Below are 19494 nucleotides of genomic sequence, written 5' to 3'. Positions count from 1 at the left end.
TGTCTCTTAATGTTAAAGGCCTAAACGCCCCCCAAAAAAGACGGCTCATGTTTAGGGAACTAAAACGCATGAACCCCGATATAGCCTTCCTGCAGGAGACGCACTTGTCGAAATCAGCAAAGTTTGCCCTTAACCCCTTAAGGACCAAACTTCTGGAATAAAAGGGAATCATGACGTGTCACACATGTCATGTGTCCTTAAGGGGTTAAAGACCATATATTCAGAACCACATATGAAGCCAGAGCCCTCAATAAGAGGAATGGAGTCGCTATCCTCATACATCATAGATGCCCAATTAGGGTCAGCAAGGTTAGTGCGGATCCGGGCGGACGCTACGTTTTGGTGTCAGGGTCCTTGCATTCTCACGCTATACATATCCTCAATCTATACGCTCCTAACGATCCATCCAGAGAATTCTGGACGGAGCTGACTCACATAGTAAACACGTTACCACACAGCATGGTTATTGTAGGGGGGGATTTTAATGCAGCACCATCCCCGGCAATGGATAGGGGGCCGTGTAGGGGAGTCCCACGATCGCACAGAAGGGGCGGGCAAGATAAATTATTGCACACATTCATGCAACAGTCAGGTCTGATAGACATATGGAGGGCTCAGCATCCAGACGATAGCGACTACACGTTTTATTCGCCACCACGCGATACATATTCAAGAATAGACCTTTTTCTGGTAAACCCCCTAACTGTTCCCAAGGTCTCGGAATCCAGGTTGGGATCCATAGCTTGGTCGGATCACGCAGATGTCTCCCTTACTTTGGACAAGGTGAGCGCGGCGTCCCCTTGGACCTGGAGGCTAAATAGATCCTTCCTTTAAGACCCAGAAATAGTTGAGACTATTTGTACGGCACTTAAAGAGTATTTTGCCAGGGAGTCGGGGGTCTCGAAAGCCACGGTGTGGGCAGCTCATAAGACTGTCATTAGGGGTATACTGATTAGAGGAGAGACACTGAAGAAACTACATAAGTCTCAACTGTTATCATCATTATTAGATGCTTTAAGAAAGGCGGAACAACGGCATAAATCGGACCCTACACCTACTAATTTAACGTCGTGCAGAACGTAAGGAGCTCGATTAGGGAAACGCTCTTGGATAACACCGCAAGAGCTATAATATGGTCAAAACGAACCTACTATGAAAAGGTGAACAAGATGGATACCTTGTTGGCAAGATCCCTTAGACCGAGGCAACGGGGCACACACATTACAAGGATCAAGAATGCAGCAGGAGAATATCAGAAGAACCCCACAGAGATCGCCAAGGTGTTTACGGATTATTATACCAAACTCTATAACCACTCGACAGACGGAGTCATGGACCCAAGACAGGAATTGGATGGGATACGAGCATTCCTCTCTTGGTTACACCTCCCCAAGTTAGATGCGGTGGCCTCGGCTGCCTAGGCGATCTTATCTCGGCTGATGAAATAGATGCGGCAATCTCCGCCTTGAAAAGCAATAAAGCACCTGGACCTGATGGCTTCGATGGAAGCTATTATAAAACCTTCCGAGAGGAGCTCCTGCCTCACATAGAACCCTGGTTCAACGACCTGATGGACGGGGGAACGCCAGATAGAGACATGTCCTTAACAAATATCGTTCTACTACCTAAGCCTAGCAAAGACGACTCAATCCTGGAGAATTTTCGCCCTATTTATCTAATTAATCACGATTCCAAAATTTTAGCTAAAGTACTAGCAGGCAGATTGAATCCGATCCTTACAGGTCTGATTCACCCAGATCAGGTGGGCTTTGTACCGGGCAGACAACTGTTCGAAAACACAAGACGCAATATAGACCTTATAGGGAGACAGGCTACGAAGGGCACTCCGACACTGATGCTGTCACTGGATGCCGAAAAGGCATTCGACAGAGTCAAATGGCCCTATTTATTTGAAGTATTAAACCACTTCGGCATGCCGGCCAAGTTCGTAACGACTGTTCAGGCCTTGTACTCAAACGTCAGGGCGCAGATTCAGATTTCAGGAGCATGAACCATACCGTTCCATCTGAGTAATGGCACGAGACAAGGTTGCCCTCTTTCACCGCTGCTGTTTGTCCTTTCACTGGAACCCCTCATACAAACTATACGAGATGTCACGGGAGTCACCGTGGGGGGCACGCAATATGTTATCTCGGGTTTCGCCGACGACGTATTGCTGACATTAACAGATCCGAGGGCCTCTATGGCGGCTCTGACTGGGATTCTGACGGAATACGGCGAGGTGGCTGGCTATAAAGTTAATTTACACAAATCAAGTGCAATCCCCATAGGTATGAGGGAAGAAGATGCAGCGTATATAGGGAGGACTTATCACATACGAATACCGAAGGACCATATCAAATACTTAGGCATTTGGTTGACGGCGGATCCCTCTCAACTATACCAGCAAAATTATGTCCCACTAATTAGACATTTAATAAACGACATGGAGAAGTGGGTAGATAAACCGATCTCGTGGATCGGAAGAATACATTCAGTGAAAATGAATGTGCTACCTAGGATACTATTCTTGTTCCAAGCTCTTCTGGTCCACTTGAATAAGTCTAACTTGGGCCCGCTTCAACAGGCTATAGGCAAGTTTATCTGGCAGAATAAAAAGCATAGGATCTCCCGTAATGTACTTTATAGAGCTAAGGATAGGGGGGGCCTTGGCCTTCCAAACCTTTACTTTTACTACGTAGCGGCTCAGTTGGCCCAAATTGCACTATGGCATTCTCCCCCAGAAGAGAGGAGGTGGGTGGATCTGGAATCCTCCATGATGGGCCCAGACATGCCCCTGTTCCTTATGTGGACCCCTAAAGAACATAGACCAATTGATCAAGTGATATGCCCAGCGATACGCAACTCCCTTAAAGTTTGGGAAGCCGCCGCCCTTAAATACGGACTGACCAGTCGCCCATGACCCCATTCTTAAGAAACAAAGCATTTCTTCCGGGCATGAGTCCCCGAGATTTCAAAGGTATTGAGAACACGGGACTGCAGAGACTGTGCGAATTGTTTGAAAACGGCTCCTTTATCACGTTTGATGTACTGAAAAGCAGGGCTCCATTACGTCCCTTCAATTACTTCCGGTATCTCCAGCTCAGGGATTTTGCCCGAGACCCCCAGATCAAAACGGCCGCGCTGACACAATTAACGTTTTTCAAAAGGATGTGCAAGAGGGAACAATTCCCAAGCGGCTTAATTTCATGTTTATATTCTCACCTGAGCACACACACGCTAGAATGGGGAGATATCACATATACAAATCAGTGGGAAGCAGATCTTAATGAGGTTCTGGAGGGAATAGAATGGCAGGATATATGGGAGGCTGCTGCAAAATCTTCAGTGTGCGTCTCCTTGCAGGAACAATCCTATAAGACCTTATTTCGGTGGTACACCACCCCAGTGACGCTGTACCGAATGCGTAAAAACCCGACGGACCTGTGTTGGAGAGGCTGCGGACACAAGGGTACATATATACACATTTGGTGGGAATGCCTGGAGGCACAAACCTATTGGAAATGGATTGATGCATTGCAGCGAGAAGTTTTTGACAGGGAGGTGAAACTAGACCCATGGGTGTTTCTGTTGTCCAGATCCATGGATGGTTGGACAAGAACGGAACAAAACCTTGTACAAAAAATAAATCTGGCAGCTAGAAGAGCCCTAGCACAGGTGTGGATGTAGAGGGAGACCCCTACAATAGCGATGGTAAAACAAAAAAATAAAAGATACTTTCCTAATGGATAAGCTGACGGCACAGGTCAGGGAGACAATGACGAAATTTGATAAAATCTGGAGCCCCTGGACAAATAGAACTGTAAGCGATTAAGACAGGCAGATTGAATTAGGACATCCAAACATACCTCTCGGGACATCTGAGAAAGGAGGTGAACTGTATTACTTGGACCTGGCCCGCAGGGAGGGATATTACAGACTCCTATGGGGGACAGTGATGAAAGGGAAGCACATTCCAAAAGACGCCTTTTTATCGGGCGGCTCTCCTCGGACTCCCCCCCCCCCCCCCCACCCCCCCCTTCCCTCCCCTTCTTCTATCCCCTTCTCTGAGACCTCGGACTTTCGAGGCACTTCCTCTATTTTTTCTTTCATTTCTTAGCTCCTTATTTTTATGGTCCGACCGTACATAGTGGATATATAAGTGTATAACGATAGAGTCATGGGAACAATAAAAAAATTGGAGAAGAGGTATAGCTTATGGCGCTAAAGAACAGCTGCTGAAACACACTAGTGGGATTTAATCACAAAAGGTCCCACAGCAATAAAGAACACAACAAATACCAGAAAGTGTGCAGCGCTATTAACAGATATACAAAATATGGTGTATTCACCCAATGTGTATATATATATATAAACAATAAATACCCAATTGTAATGTATATCAGTGGGTAGTATATCAGTAGGTATCACTCATGGGTTGGAGCCTGTTATTACACTGGCTCAGGTAATATCACTTTAAAAGGAGTCTTTCACCAGTTTTTCAAACGGATGGAGCTTTATCCTCTTGATCCTCCCAAAGTGGAATGGGTAAGATAGGCAATCACCAAATAAGAATATAGCAAAAGTATCATTTATTACAAAAGCATATAAAATCTTACATTCAATGTATTTTGATGTCAGCCACGAGCACTCGAGCAATGACGGACCAAAGTAAATATAGACAACCTGGCATACTATCTCCAGGCACACCCTTCACCTCCCTTAGTAGACTTTTTGATACAAGGTTTTACCATAGGTTTCCACACAGGTATAATTCCACTCCCTACTTGCACCCTCGAATGTCCCAACCTGCAGTCAGCTTTACTTGACTCCCAGAACACCGATGCGCTCATAAAAAAAAAAGAGCTAGACAACTGCTTCATACTGGGACCCTTCACTCACCCATCATTTTCCTGTGTTCCGTGGCTGACGATCCGAAGGGGGTACAGCTGGTGGTGGGGAGATAAGATGTTTTTAATATTATTATTTCTTCTAAAGGTTACCCCTGGGTTATTAGAAATAATAAATTGGGTTGAATCTATATAGAGATATATATAAAGTAAACCATATATATACTCATACGACTACCATGTGGGCCCTCTTTTATTACAGGCTACCCGATACGTCGGTTTCGGCACACCACAACCGACTGGCTCATATATCTAACCGGTTATAAGTACGGCTTATAAAATCTTGTTTTCTTGCAGGTTTATTGTAGTATTATTGATTGTATGTATTGATGTAGGATGAGTATTTAGCTATGCTCCATTATAAGTAATGCGGCATGGTTGCTGGTGATCCTGCTATTGGAGAAAGATGATCAAAGCAGGTCTCAGATTGCAAAAATACCCTGTCTTGTACAGCTACATCAGGTGTTAGGTTGAGTAAATGCACTGTGCTCGGGTCCTCTTTCTTTTTTCCTTCCCTTTTTATTTCCTTTTTTTTTTGATTGGCTTACAGGTGGCTGCAGCCATTAATGGGCTAGTTTCACAGTATACAGCGGGGTTCCCCCATATAGAAACATAGAATGTGACTGGAGATAAGAACCATTCGGCCCATCTAGTCTGCCCAATTTTCTAAATACTTTCATTAGTCCCTGGCCTTATCTTAAAGTTAGGATAGCCTTATGCCTATCCCATGCATCCATGCATGCTTAAACTCCTTTACTGTGTTAACCTCTACCACTTCAGCTGGAAGGCTATTCCATGCATCCACTACCCTCTCAGTAAAGTAATACTTCCTGATATTATTTTTAAACCTTTGTCCCTCTAATTTAAGACTATGTCCTCTTGTTGTGGTAGTTTTTCTTCTTTTAAATATAGTCTCCTCCTTTACTGTGTTGATTCCCTTTATGTATGTAAATGTTTCTATCATATCCCCCCTGTCTCGTCTTTCCTCCAAGCTATACATGTTAAGATCCTTTAACCTTTCCTGGTAAGTTTTATCATGTAATCCATAAACCAGTTAAGTAGCCCTACTCTGAACTCTCTCTAAGGTATCAATATCCTTCTGAAGATACGGTCTCCAGTACTGCGTACAATACTCAAAGTGAGGTCTCACCAGTGTTCTGTACAATGGCATGAGCACTTCCCTCTTTCTACTGCTAATACCTCTCCCTATACAACCAAGCATTCTGCTAGCATTTCCTGCTGCTCTATTACATTGTCTGCCTACCTTTAAGTCATCCGAAATAATCACCCCTAAATCCCTTTCATCAGATGTTGAGGTTAGGACTCTATCAAATATTCTGTACTCTGCCCTTGGGTTTTTACGTCCAAGATGCATTATCTTGCACTTATCCACATTAAATGTCAGTTGCCACAACTCTGACCATTTTTCTAGTTTACCTAAATCATTAGCCATTTGGCTTATCCCTCCTGGAACATCAACCCTGTTACATATCTTAGTATCATCAGCAAAAAGACACACCTTACCATCAAGACCTTCTGCAATATCACTAATAATAATATTAAAGAGAATGGGTCCAAGTACAGATCCCTGAGGTACTCCACTGGTGACAAGCCCAAGCTTTGAATATACTCCATTGACTACAACCCTCTGTTGCCTGTCACTCAGCCACTGCCTCACCCATTCAACAATATTGGAATCCAAACTTAAAGATTGCAGTTTATTGATAAGCCTTCTATGTGCAACAGTGTCAAAAGCCTTACTGAAATCTAGGTAAGCATGTCTACTGCACCACCCTGATCTATAATTTTAGTTACCCAATCAAAAAAAATAAATAAGATTAGTTTGGCATGATCTCCCTGAAGTAAACCCATGTTGTCTCTGATCTTGAAATCCATGTGTTTTTAGATGTTCAACAATCCTATCCTTTAACATGGCTTCCATCACTTTCCCTACTACTGAAGTAAGGCTTACTGGCCTATAGTTGCCAGACTCCTCCCTATTACCTTTCTTGTGAATGGGCACAACATTCGCCAACTTCCAATCTTCTGGGACTACTCCTGTTATCAATGATTGGTTAAATAAATCTGTTAATGGTTTTGCTAGTACACCACTAAGCTCTTTTAATAGCGTTGGGTGTATTCCATCAGGTCCCATTGACTTATTTGTCTTTACTTTTGACAGTTGAAATAGAACCTCTTCCTCTGTAAACTCACGTGTATATAGGATGTATAATAGGTTTGTTCCAGATGACCTTCAGACAATTTACTCAACTCATTTACTACATTAAGTATATTTAAGTAATTACTTTGATTACACTGATTTTTTGGATCAGTATCATAACATAGTGTGACGCTGTTTGTCTCTGGCATCATTGCTTATTACATCCTATTTTTCTGTTGAATTTTAATTCTGCACATGTTAAAACCATTGATTTTTTTACTTCTCGTAATAAATTATGGAATCAAAATATACATTTAATATATTTTTGTAGGTGTTTGTAGTTATGATAAAAGGAGATATGGACAAATTGAGATAGAAGACAAAAACTGGAAACATTTTATTAGTATCACATTACCCCCAAAGGTCTTCTGTATTACATATAAGTAATTAATACTCAACACTTACCTTGTTCTTTGCATAGATGTGTGGTACAACTTTATTGAAAACCCAGGGAATTTTCTCCAGTGTATCATTATTTATGATGTGAAGTGCACAGATTGGCAGAGTTGTGTACATCTTGGGTACTATAAGCATGTTTTCTGGCACATGAAATACTTCTCTGCAGACCAAAAACAAACATCACAGATTTCTGTTAAAACATGGCTTCTCACTTTAGTGAACTACATGGCTTAAAATGTGTAGTCATTTGCTGCTTTGCTGGCCTTAAAAGTTACTAGCCCTAGGTAAGCTTAGGACCTCTGGGTTCCAAGATATTATTTACGACCCCATATGGGTGGTTTAATTGACCACTACCCTTTACACATGGTCCTCTTTAGAAACCCCGCCTGTTTCCCCCCTGCTTGATAAGTGTCTTGTAGACCATTTACACAAAAGAAAATCTAGAAATTTAGTTACTTATAGTTATGATTAAATATAATACTGCAGATGTTTATGGGTCACACTTCCAATATGCCATACCAGCAGAAATCCTACAAACTGCTAAGAACTGCAAATATTTGTGGGCTAAATTCTCCATAATGCTCAGCCAGCCTACTAACTGACTGAATATGATGGGAATGTAGTAACGTTAAGTGACTGAGTGGAGATGCTAATAATTGGGAGGTGATGTAAAGGTATGTAAATAATTAAGATCAGGGATGCATGACTGAGCACAGGGTTAAGTGATGGGGTGGGGAATGTAAATAAATTATGAGGTGGTTAAGTGAAATTGTGAATGGGGTTAATAAATAGGTGGTGAGATGGGGGGAGGGGTATAGCAGAAAAAGGTGTACTCACATAGTCATTGGCAGCAGCTGATGATTGGAACTGGCAGCAAAGGGAAAGGTAGGATATGGGACTATGCAAGGGAAGATCTCACCATTTGGTTATGGTTCCAGGATTACCATATGCCCTCCCACTGAAAGAACTCTAATTGCTTAAGAATAGTTTACTAACTTACCTGGGGTCCGACAGGCACCTGTGTCACCTCCTCTGCTGCTTGAAGCTCTGGTACTAAGCTAAGTCCGGTCATGGCTAATAGTGCTCAGCCTATGCTCTCAGTCAAAAACTAGACCCTAAGTAAGTTGTCAATCTGTTCTAAAATGGTCAGTAGTGAGATGTACGCTCCAGTGGTAAATTCCTAAGTCCGAGGGTTAAACTTTCACAGTGAGGTGTAGTGGGTAAGGTGCCAGTTGTGTCTTAGTGTTCCCTGAGGGCAATTAGTGAAACCATTTGCAAAATAGTTGGACAACTAACCCGGGGTTCACTGTGGACCAGTCACTGCCTCTGAGCAAATTAGCTAAGCCTTGCACCTTAAAGTAAAGCACCACAAGCTTTCAAGCTGTTTGCAAACAGTTTGACAACTTACCCTGGAGGGTGCCAAGACACTCTTGGCATCATAGCCACAACAGCTTGTTGTAGTGATTATGGGATTTTTGAGTGTTCCTTTAATCTAATAGATGTCTAACAACTTGCTTAATATATATAGTATGAGTACAATATGTTATTAATTCACTTCGTATTGGAAGTTTACAAAGAACCACGGTTGATTACCTGAAAACCACAAACCATGCATTAGACGGGTGCTCAAGGTAAGTAACCGAGTAGTCAGCAAATGAAATTCTGTAAGGTTCATCGCCAAAGCCAGCATACTTATGTGAATAAGGACTGTGCATGAACATGTATCTGAAAGCAAAAATGTTTTGTATAGTCTATCAATCGGAATAAATGACATAATAATGAAAGTAAAGCGTTAATCTTTAATTTTAGTGGATTTGCATAATACCATTGATAACAAGCCGAGAAAGCAGATTACTTATGTTATTGTATCCTGGAGGACAGAACAGATGAAACACCGGTAGGAAATACTAGAGGATTTTGTACTTTAAATTACATTTGCACCATTGGGAGTGACAGAGGGTCTTTTGATACCTGGGTCCAATGAATCACTCACTTAGGGGGGATCAGAATATGTTTTAGGGGCTTCTATGAAATTACTAATAAGCAATAAAGTAAAAGCATAAGCATACAAAGTTATAAGCTTATTTGCTAATCATATAATCTAATTTTGAAAGAGGAGAATGTCTATCAGAGTAATATCTATATCAGCATAGGTAGAACGTAACATACAGGGACTAGTAATATCTATCTGCATAGGTAGAACGTAACATATGGGGACTTGTAATATCTATCTGTATAGGTAGAACGTAACATACGGGGACTTGTAATATCTATCTGCATAGGTAGAACGTAACATACAGGGACTAGTAATATCTATCTGCATAGGTAGAACGTAACATATGGGGACTTGTAATATCTATCTGCATAGGTAGAACGTAACATATGGGGACTTGTAATATCTATCTGCATAGGTAGAACGTAACATACAGGGACTTGTAATATCTATCTGCATAGGTAGAACGTAACATATGGGGACTTGTAATATCTATCTGCATAGGTAGAACGTAACATACAGGGACTAGTAATATCTATCTGCATAGGTAGAACGTAACATATGGGGACTTGTAATATCTATCTGCATAGGTAGAACGTAACATATGGGGACTTGTAATATCTATCTGCATAGGTAGAACGTAACATATGGGGACTTGTAATATCTATCTGTATAGGTAGAACGTAACATACAGGGACTAGTAATATCTATCTGCATAGGTAGAACGTAACATACAGGGACTAGTAATATCTATCTGCATAGGTAGAACATAACATACAGGGACTTGTAATATCTATCTGTATAGGTAGAACGTAACATACGGGGACTTGTAATATCTATCTGTATAGGTAGAACGTAACATACGGGGACTAGTAATATCTATCTGCATAGGTAGAACGTAACATACAGGGACTAGTAATATCTATCTGCATAGGTAGAACATAACATACAGGGACTAGTAATATCTATCTGCATAGGTAGAACATAGAATACAGGGACTAGTAATATCAATATGCATAGGTAGAACGTAACATAGAGGAACTAGTAATCTCTATCTGCATAGGTAGAACATAGAATACAGGGACTTGTAATATCTATATGCATAGGTAGAACGTAACATACAGGAACTAGTAATCTCTATCTGCATAGGTAGAACATAGAATACAAGGACTTGTAATATCTATCTGCATAGGTAGATCGTTGTAACGGATCACCTGGCACCCCGACTGGGTACCTCCGTTGAAGGGCATCCTGAGTGTTCCAAGCACTCCAGATTGCACCATAACCCCCTTAGACTCCTTCAGAGAGCAAGACAGGAACAAGCTCTTAAAAGAGCTTAGTAGTGATATAGCAAGGGAGTATGACAAGCATAGCAATCTCTTGTAGCAGATTCCCCCAATAAGAGACAGCACTCAAAATTGAGGGTGACGCTCGTGTTCATACAGCGTCCCTGTCTACAAAAAGATTTGGGAAAATGGGGGTAGTGGACCCCTGGGCAGCAAACACACCTGAGGAAGAGAGTGAATTGGAATGGAGGGATATTGCCCAGAAAGAATTATGGTACGATGCCCTGGAGGAAGTCCAATATCAACGGCAGCAGCACCTTCCAGGTGTCGCATACCAGTTGGAGGAACAAATGGTCTGGCGGATGCCGCTTCTGGGAGACCAACCCGGAGGGGAGCGGGTAAGACAACTTCAGTACCTCGTGGAAAGGGAACTGAGCCTGGATGCCTCATACCGGGCACTGTGGTGGTGCACCGTCAAGCCAGAGACGTGGAGGGCAGAGGGCATCCAGCCGGAGGGGGAGAACTACACTAGCCCTGGCCTGTTGTGGAAGGCCTTAGCGGAAGACGTCGACTTCGGCAGTCCAGCAGAGTCACGGTACTGGGCTATCTTGCATTACCGGGGTGAGATGTTACAGGGTCCGAGATCTATTGGACTGGGAGAAGACCTCCGCCGTTTCGCTGCCATGGAACGAGAGCTGGAAATGGACTATGTGGAACTACTAAACTCGTGTCAGCCGCAGAGCATGGATGCAGAATGGGAAAACTGGGTGGCGGACCCAGATCTTCCAGGCTACAGCTGGGAAAATGCGGCCTAGGTGCCCCCTGCTTCACTACCAGCTGCAGAAGTAGGGGACCTCATGGACTGGTCCTGGAGAGACCCACAGATGGCAGGTGGAGATGGGACCGAGATCTCTCTAGCGGCCCTACAGGGATGCTGGGCAGTCGGCCCAGATCCCCAGCGGCAGAGTACATTACAGGGAGGAGAGACCACCGGTTTCACTCCCCAGCGGCAGAGCGCATTATTGGAAGGGGAGACAGTCGGTCTCACTTCCCAGCAGCAGTGTGAGTTCCAGGGAGCCGAAGGTGACGTTCTTCCTCCCCAGCGGCTGAGTATGTTATTGGAAGGGGGGTCGGTCTCACTTCCCAACAGCAGCACGAGTTATTGGGAGAAGAGACAGTCGGTCTCTCTCCCCAGCGGAAGAGTGTATTACAGGAAGGGGAGACAGTCGGTCCCCCCTCTCCAGCATCGGAGAGAGTAGCAGGGAGAGGAGCCGGTTACCACCTCTCCCCAGCGGCAGCTTATTCCCCTCATAGGGGAGACCTTATTCTCCCAGATGGGACCGCGGTCTCTGCACCCGGTCTACAGGGGTGCGGGACTGCCTGCCCAGATGCCCAGCAGCAGGACTGTTTATCAAAAGGGGAGACAGTCGGTCTCCCCCTCCAGCAGCAGCACCTGGTCCAGGGAGAGGAGCCTACCACCCCCTCTTCACAGCTGGGCTCCAACCAGACTACTCCAGCTGAAGTGCTGGCACCAGGGCAGAGTACCGCTGGTCTCTGCCCACTCAGCAACCCACAGATCCGGAGTACCTGTACCCCACACAGCCGTGATGGAGCCCCTGGACAAAGACTGGCTGCACGTTTCCCTAGGTGCAGTAACTTTTCATTGTGGGTGGGCTGTACTACTGACTATGTTTTGTGGGTGGGTAGCTGGACTAACCAAGGCACTGACCGACAGGAGGCCAGATCCCTTGTAAGTCTTTTTGGGAAAGGGGAGAAATGTGGCGGAGCCAGCCTCGCCACTGGGCATTGGAGAAGACTGATTGCCAACCTCCTGCCCTGTGACTATGGCCCCATGTTGAAATGCTTGATTTTCCCCTGCAAAGACCCGAAAGCCGGGTCATTCGGTACTTTCCCTATGTGAGCAGTGTTACCCCAGATAGCTATGCCATGGAGCCCATTCGTATAACGAAAGACTATGGCTCCATGGCAGTTGAACTGTATGTATGTGATTATTCAGTAATAATGTGCGCTCAGATCTAAGCTATCTGGGGATATGTTGAATGTACCAGTTTTATGCAATAGCTGCACTGTTATATATTTTTATGTATTTTATTGTATTTTGCTACCATGTGGCTAATGGAGTTTTGTCTCCCTTCTTGGAGATAATTGGGTTACTTCCCAATTATCTCCAGGATAGAAGACTCTGTGGAACTGGTTTTGGGCAGAAAAGCCATGCTTCATTTGGTCACAAAGGACGTTGATCTAACTTTTGACCCACTGGACCAATTTGTATGATTTTCACGTATGTTGGTATTTGGAGTATGCGGATTCTGAAAATTTTATGTGAATGTGATGCATACTGTTAAAGTTATGAATATTGTGTAAAACTGTGTATTTTCCTGCCTGTGATCATTATATTAACCCATTGTGTAAGGTAATTGTATCACAGGCAGAGGGGAGGATTTTGTGTGGGAGTGTCTGAGTGTATTGTACGTGTTTATTGGTTGTTTTACAAAACCCTGTGGGTGGTACCAATGTGTAAGAATGTGTATATAAGAACAATAAACCCACAGGTCTGTCAGTTCTACTTCACCCTCAATCTGAGTCCTGTCTCTTATTGGGGGAATCTGCTACAAGGGATTGCTATGCTCTGCATATTCCCTTGCTATAATCACTGAGCTCTTGTAAGAGCTTGTTCCTGTCTTGCTCTATGAAGGAGTCTACGGTGGTTATGGTGTCGGCTGGAGTGCTTGGAGCCCTCCGGAAGCGCTAGGAGCATCCTTCAACGGAGGTACCCAGTCGGGGTGCCAGGTTATCCGTTACAAACGTAACATACAGGGACTAGTAATATCTATCTGCATAGGTAGAATGTAAAATACAGGGACTTGTACTATCTATCTGCATAGGTAGAATGTAAAATACAGGGACTTGTACAACAGGCACCTGCTAGAAACGGAAGAACTGAAGAGCATGAAATTGTATTTACATTGGGGAATGCTAACTTCTTCTCCAGCCTAAATTGCCCACTGAGTTAGTAAAAATAAAATTAGTAAAAATATCAGCTAGACTTACCTCAGCAGCTTAACACCATGTTGTTCTGCATTTGGTTCCAGCACAGCCCATACTTTATCGAATATAGTTTTAACATACGTGTTTTCCTTGGTGCCTAGGATAAAAATTAAGCAAAACACAATTACGGTAATAAAAAACATGATAGAAAGTACTGAAAAAAGAGGGCACATTGGCCATTAAAAAAAAAAACTCATCAATGCCAATTGTGTATCGTATGGAAACTTACAATATCAAATACACATATTCATGATTTTAAATGATTCACCACAGAGAAAGTAGGATAACATGGAATCAATATGCATACCTCTCAACTCTGGCAGTCAAATACCGTATTTATCGGCGTATAACACGCACTTTTTTCCCCTGAAAATAGGGGAAAAATCGTGGGTGCGTGTTATACGCCGATATCCCATAATTACTTACCTGTCCTGAAGCGTGGGCCGGCTTCACAGCTTGCACCGCGGTACAGGAACTTTCATTTCATGTTCCGGTTTCCGGCGGGACTGAAAGGAAGTGTGCACAATAGTGTGCACACTTCCTTTCAGTCCCGCCGGAAACCGGAACATGAAATTAAAGTTCCTGTACCGCGGTGCAAGCTGTGAAGCCGGCCCACGCTTCAGGACAGGTAAGTAATTATGGAAGGGGAGGGGGGGGAGGGAAGGGGAGGGGGGGAGGGAAGGGGAGGGGGGGGAGGGAAGGGGAGGGGGGGGGAGGGAAGGGGAGGGGGGAGGGAAGGGGAGGGGGGGGAGTACACTATGGGAGGGGAGGGGGGGGAGTACACTATGGGAGGGGAGGGGGGGAGTACACTATGGGAGGGGAGGGGGGGAGAACACTATGGGAGGGGAGGGGGGGAGAACACTATGGGAGGGGAGGGGGGGAGAACACTATGGGAGGGGAGGGGGGAGAACACTATGGGAGGGGAGGGGGAGAACACTATGGGAGGGGAGGGGGAGAACACTATGGGAGGGGAGGTGGAGAATACTATGGGAGGGGAGGGGAGGGGGAGAATACTATGGGAGGGGAGGGGAGGGGGAGAATACTATGGGAGGGGAGGGGGGAGAATACTATGGGAGGGGAGGGGGGGAGAATACTATGGGATGGGAGGGGAGGGAAGGAGAATACTATGGGAGGGGAGGGGGAGAATACTATGGGAGAGGAGGGGGGGAGAATACTATGGGAGAGGAGGGGGGGAGAATACTATGGGAGAGGAGGGGGGAGAATACTATGGGAGAGGAGGGGGGGAGAATACTATGGGAGGGGGGGAAATACTATGGAAAGGGGGGAACACTATGGGATGAGGGGGAACACTATGGGATGAGGGGGAACACTATGGGATGAGGGGGAACACTATGGGATGAGGGGGGGAATACTATGGGATGAGGGGGGAAATTTCCTGGAATTTCTTTCTAAAAATGAGGTGCGTGTTATACGCCGGTGCGTGTTATACGCCGATAAATACGGTAATTAAAAGGGGGTGGTGATAAACCTTCTGCTGATGCCAACCCCCAAAAGTGTGACCCCCCTGCTTAATGCAGGCCATGATATTTCATACAAAATATAATTTAATAAAGAATTTTATGTTACTTACGGAAACATTTTATAAGTATTTACTTTCTTTGATTATCAGTCCCTTGAGCTTTAAAGAGAAGAATTTATGACAAATAGAAATAGAAAATGTTTGTTTTTTGCATTCTGTTTTTTTGAGCCAGGGTCCGTAAGAAATTGAGCCCAAAACCAAATGATTCTTATAAGTTCTTTAAAAAAACAAAACATTCTTCTAAATTAACTAGAAATGGCCCTTACAAAGGCATACATAGACGGATATTTCTTTAATATAGTTATCTTTAATACTGTAACTATAATTCATCTATCAATTTAGTTTTGAAAGAATTTAAATGTTTCAATTCTCAACAGCTAAACAGGCATAATCCTGTTGAACAGCCTTCATTACACCTGATCAATTGTACGGTAGAAGACTTTAAATTGGTTTAAATTAACACATTTCCACTTCAATTAAAATAATTTGCTAAAACATGGATCCAAACAGGAACTTAATTGATGTCAATTAGGAGATCTTCAACAAGCATGTTGCTGAAATAATCATTATTAGTGTAAAAGGACATTAAATGACCAGACATGACCTAGCTGGGAGTGTTAAATGGCAAATTGATGACTTGTCTAGGGAGTGATGGAAGTTGCCTAATAGTACATACTTGCTTGGGTCAAATGGAATAATATATCAGCATCATATGAGTTCTCAGTAAGTCAACACAGTTGAAGAGAAATAAATCTTAATGGGTAATTTTTATACTAGACAAGGCATAGGTGGTAGACAGGAGGGTCCACCTGGGCTACTCTTCCCTAAAGAATTGGCCTCAACCTTAGTGTTGCTCCTAGTATTAAGGGGATGTAAAGCTATATGGGGCTAATGTCATAGAAAAAAACTGAAAACAACACAGAACAAAACAGTCACACTTTTAAAAATACTTTTTTTGCCAGAGACTAAATGGAAATAATCAAGACCGGTGCTAGGATTTTTAGTTACACAGGCGAAGATGCATTTTGGTGCCCCCCACCCTCGTTTAAAATAAGGTTCATACAAACACAGAAATAATCATACAGAGACATACAGACACAGACAGAGACATACATGCAGGCATATACACTGCGTGCAGAATTATTAGGCAAATGAGTATTTTGACCACATCATCCTCTTTATGCATGTTGTCTTACTCCAAGCTGTATAGGCTCGAAAGCCTACTACCAATTAAGCATATTAGGTGATGTGCATCTCTGTAATGAGAAGGGGTGTGGTCTAATGACATCAACACCCTATATCAGGTGTGCATAATTATTAGGCAACCTCCTTTCCTTTGGCAAAATGGGTCAAAAGAAGGACTTGACAGGCTCAGAAAAGTTAAAAATAGTGAGATATCTTGCAGAGGGATGCAGCACTCTTAAAATTGCAAAGCTTCTGAAGCGTGATCATCGAACAATCAAGCGTTTCATTCAAAATAGTCAACAGGGTTGCAAGAAGCGTGTGGAGAAACCAAGGCGCAAAATAACTGCCCATGAACTGAGAAAAGTCAAGCGTGCAGCTGCCAAGATGCCACTTGCCACCAGTTTGGCCATATTTCAGAGCTGCAACATCACTGGAGTGCCCGAAAGCACAAGGTGTGCAATACTCAGAGACATGGCCAAGGTAAGAAAGGCTGAAAGACGACCACCACTGAACAAGACACACAAGCTGAAACGTCAAGACTGGGCCAAGAAATATCTCAAGACTGATTTTTCTAAGGTTTTATGGACTGATGAAATGAGAGTGAGTCTTGATGGGCCAGATGGATGGATTGGTAAAGGGCAGAGAGCTCCAGTCTGACTCAGACGCCAGCAAGGTGGAGGTGGAGTACTGGTTTGGGCTGGTATCATCAAAGATGAGCTTGTGGGGCCTTTTCGGGTTGAGGATGGAGTCAAGCTCAACTCCCAGTTTCTGGAAGACACCTTCTTCAAGCAGTGGTACAGGAAGAAGTCTGCATCCTTCAAGAAAAACATGATTTTCATGCAGGACAATGCTCCATCACACGCGTCCAAGTACTCCACAGCGTGGCTGGCAAGAAAGGGTATAAAAGAAGAAAATCTAATGACATGGCCTCCTTGTTCACCTGATCTGAACCCCATTGAGAACCTGTGGTCCATCATCAAATGTGAGATTTACAAGGAGGGAAAACAGTACACCTCTCTGAACAGTGTCTGGGAGGCTGTGGTTGCTGCTGGAAGCAATGTTGATGGTGAACAGATCAAAACACTGACAGAATCCATGGATGGCAGGCTTTTGAGTGTTCTTGCAAAGAAAGGTGGCTATATTGGTCACTGATTTGTTTTTGTTATGTTTTTAAATGTCAGAAATGTATATTTGTGAATGTTGAGATGTTATATTGGTTTCACTGGTAAAAATAAATAATTGAAATGGGTATATATTTGTTTTTTGTTAATTTGCCTAATAATTATGCACAGTAATAGTCACCTGCACACACAGATATCCCCCTAAAATAGCTATAACTAAAAACAAACTAAAAACTACTTCCAAAAATATTCAGCTTTGATATTAATGAGTTTTTTGGGTTCATTGAGAACATGGTTGTTGTTCAATAATAAAATGAATCCTCAAAAATACAACTTGCCTAATAATTCTGCACTCCCTGTAGACATACATACAGAGGCATACCGTCATACAGACACATACATACATACATACATAGACATACAGAAACATACATACAGAGACATCCAGGCATACAGACACATACATACATACAGGCATACAAAGACATACACGCATACAGAGACATACCGTCATACAGACACATACATATATACAGGTATACAGAGACATACAGGCATACAGACACATACGTACAAAGACATACAGGCATACAGACACATAAATTTGTGCATACAGACACATAAATTTGTACATACAGAGACATACAGGCATACGGACACATACATTTGTACATACAGAGACATACAGGCATACAGAAACATACAGACACATACATGCATACAGAAACATACATACAAAGACATACAGGCATACAGAGACCTACATACATACATACATACATACAGAGACATACACAATTACATACTTACATCAGTTCAATCTTGTCCCCTGGATGCATGCTGTCTGGCTCCTTGGAGTCCTGTCCTGCAGCCCAGCCCCATCACAGGGCGCCAGCCGCGCTGTGTGGTACACAGGGAGCAGGGATATGATGTCATTCATATCCTCGCCCCCTCCACACAGCCTGCGGCAGGCACCAGGGTAGGTGCAGTGGCGTACACATGACCCAAGGGGCCCCAGTGCGCAAATTGATCCGTGCCCCCCACCCCCTGCGCTTACTCTGCGCGGGCCGGGGCCGCAACTCATGGCGGCGGGCACCTGGTCGCAGGGGTTGCAGGGCTGTAACCCCTGCGACCGCGGTATGTACGCCAGTGCATGCAGATGCACACACAATTAAAGGACCATTACAGACACCAAGATCACATCAGCTCAATGAAGTGGTCTGGGTGTCAGGTCCCTCTAGTTTTAACCCTGCAGCTGAAAACATAGCAGTTTCAGAGAAACTGCTATGTTTCACCGAGGGTTAATCCAGCCTCTAGTGGATGTCTCACTGACAGCCGCTAGAGGAGCTTCCGCTATTCTAAAACACTGAACGTCCATAGGAAAGCATTGAGTAATGCTTTCCTATGGGCGGTTTGAATGCGTGCGCGGCAAGAGCACTGACACTCACTAGCAGACACACTCACTGACACTAGCAGACACACTCACTGACACTAGCAGACACACTCACTGACACTAGAAGACACACACACTGACACTCACTAGCAGACACTCATTGACACTCACTGACACTCACTAGCAGGCACTCATTGACACTCACTAGCAGACACACTCACTGACACTCACTAGCAGATACACACACTGACACTCACTAGCAGACACACACACACACACACACACTAACACTCACACTAACACATGTTTTTTATTTAATCCCCCAGCCTCCTTACCTTTTTGGAGTGCTGAAGGGATTCCCTGGGGTCCAGTGGTGC

General features: G+C 43.9%; 1 protein-coding gene across 1 annotated transcript in view; it reads right to left on the bottom strand.

Annotated features, from left to right (window-relative positions):
• The window catches only part of ADGB (androglobin), a 313568-nt gene that overhangs the window by 122051 nt on the left and 172023 nt on the right, over positions 1-19494 (bottom strand). The window contains exons 23-25 of the mRNA XM_063443590.1: positions 13882-13975; positions 9124-9255; positions 7537-7690 (exon numbers count right to left, since the gene is read on the bottom strand). Of these exons, the coding sequence (XP_063299660.1) occupies positions 7537-7690; positions 9124-9255; positions 13882-13975 (380 nt within the window). The remainder of the gene's footprint in view (positions 1-7536; positions 7691-9123; positions 9256-13881; positions 13976-19494) is intronic.

This window comes from Pelobates fuscus, chromosome 2 (assembly GCF_036172605.1).
Source record: "Pelobates fuscus isolate aPelFus1 chromosome 2, aPelFus1.pri, whole genome shotgun sequence".
Classification (NCBI taxonomy): Eukaryota; Metazoa; Chordata; class Amphibia; order Anura; family Pelobatidae; genus Pelobates; species Pelobates fuscus.
This window is presented reverse-complemented; position numbering and strand designations above follow the sequence as displayed.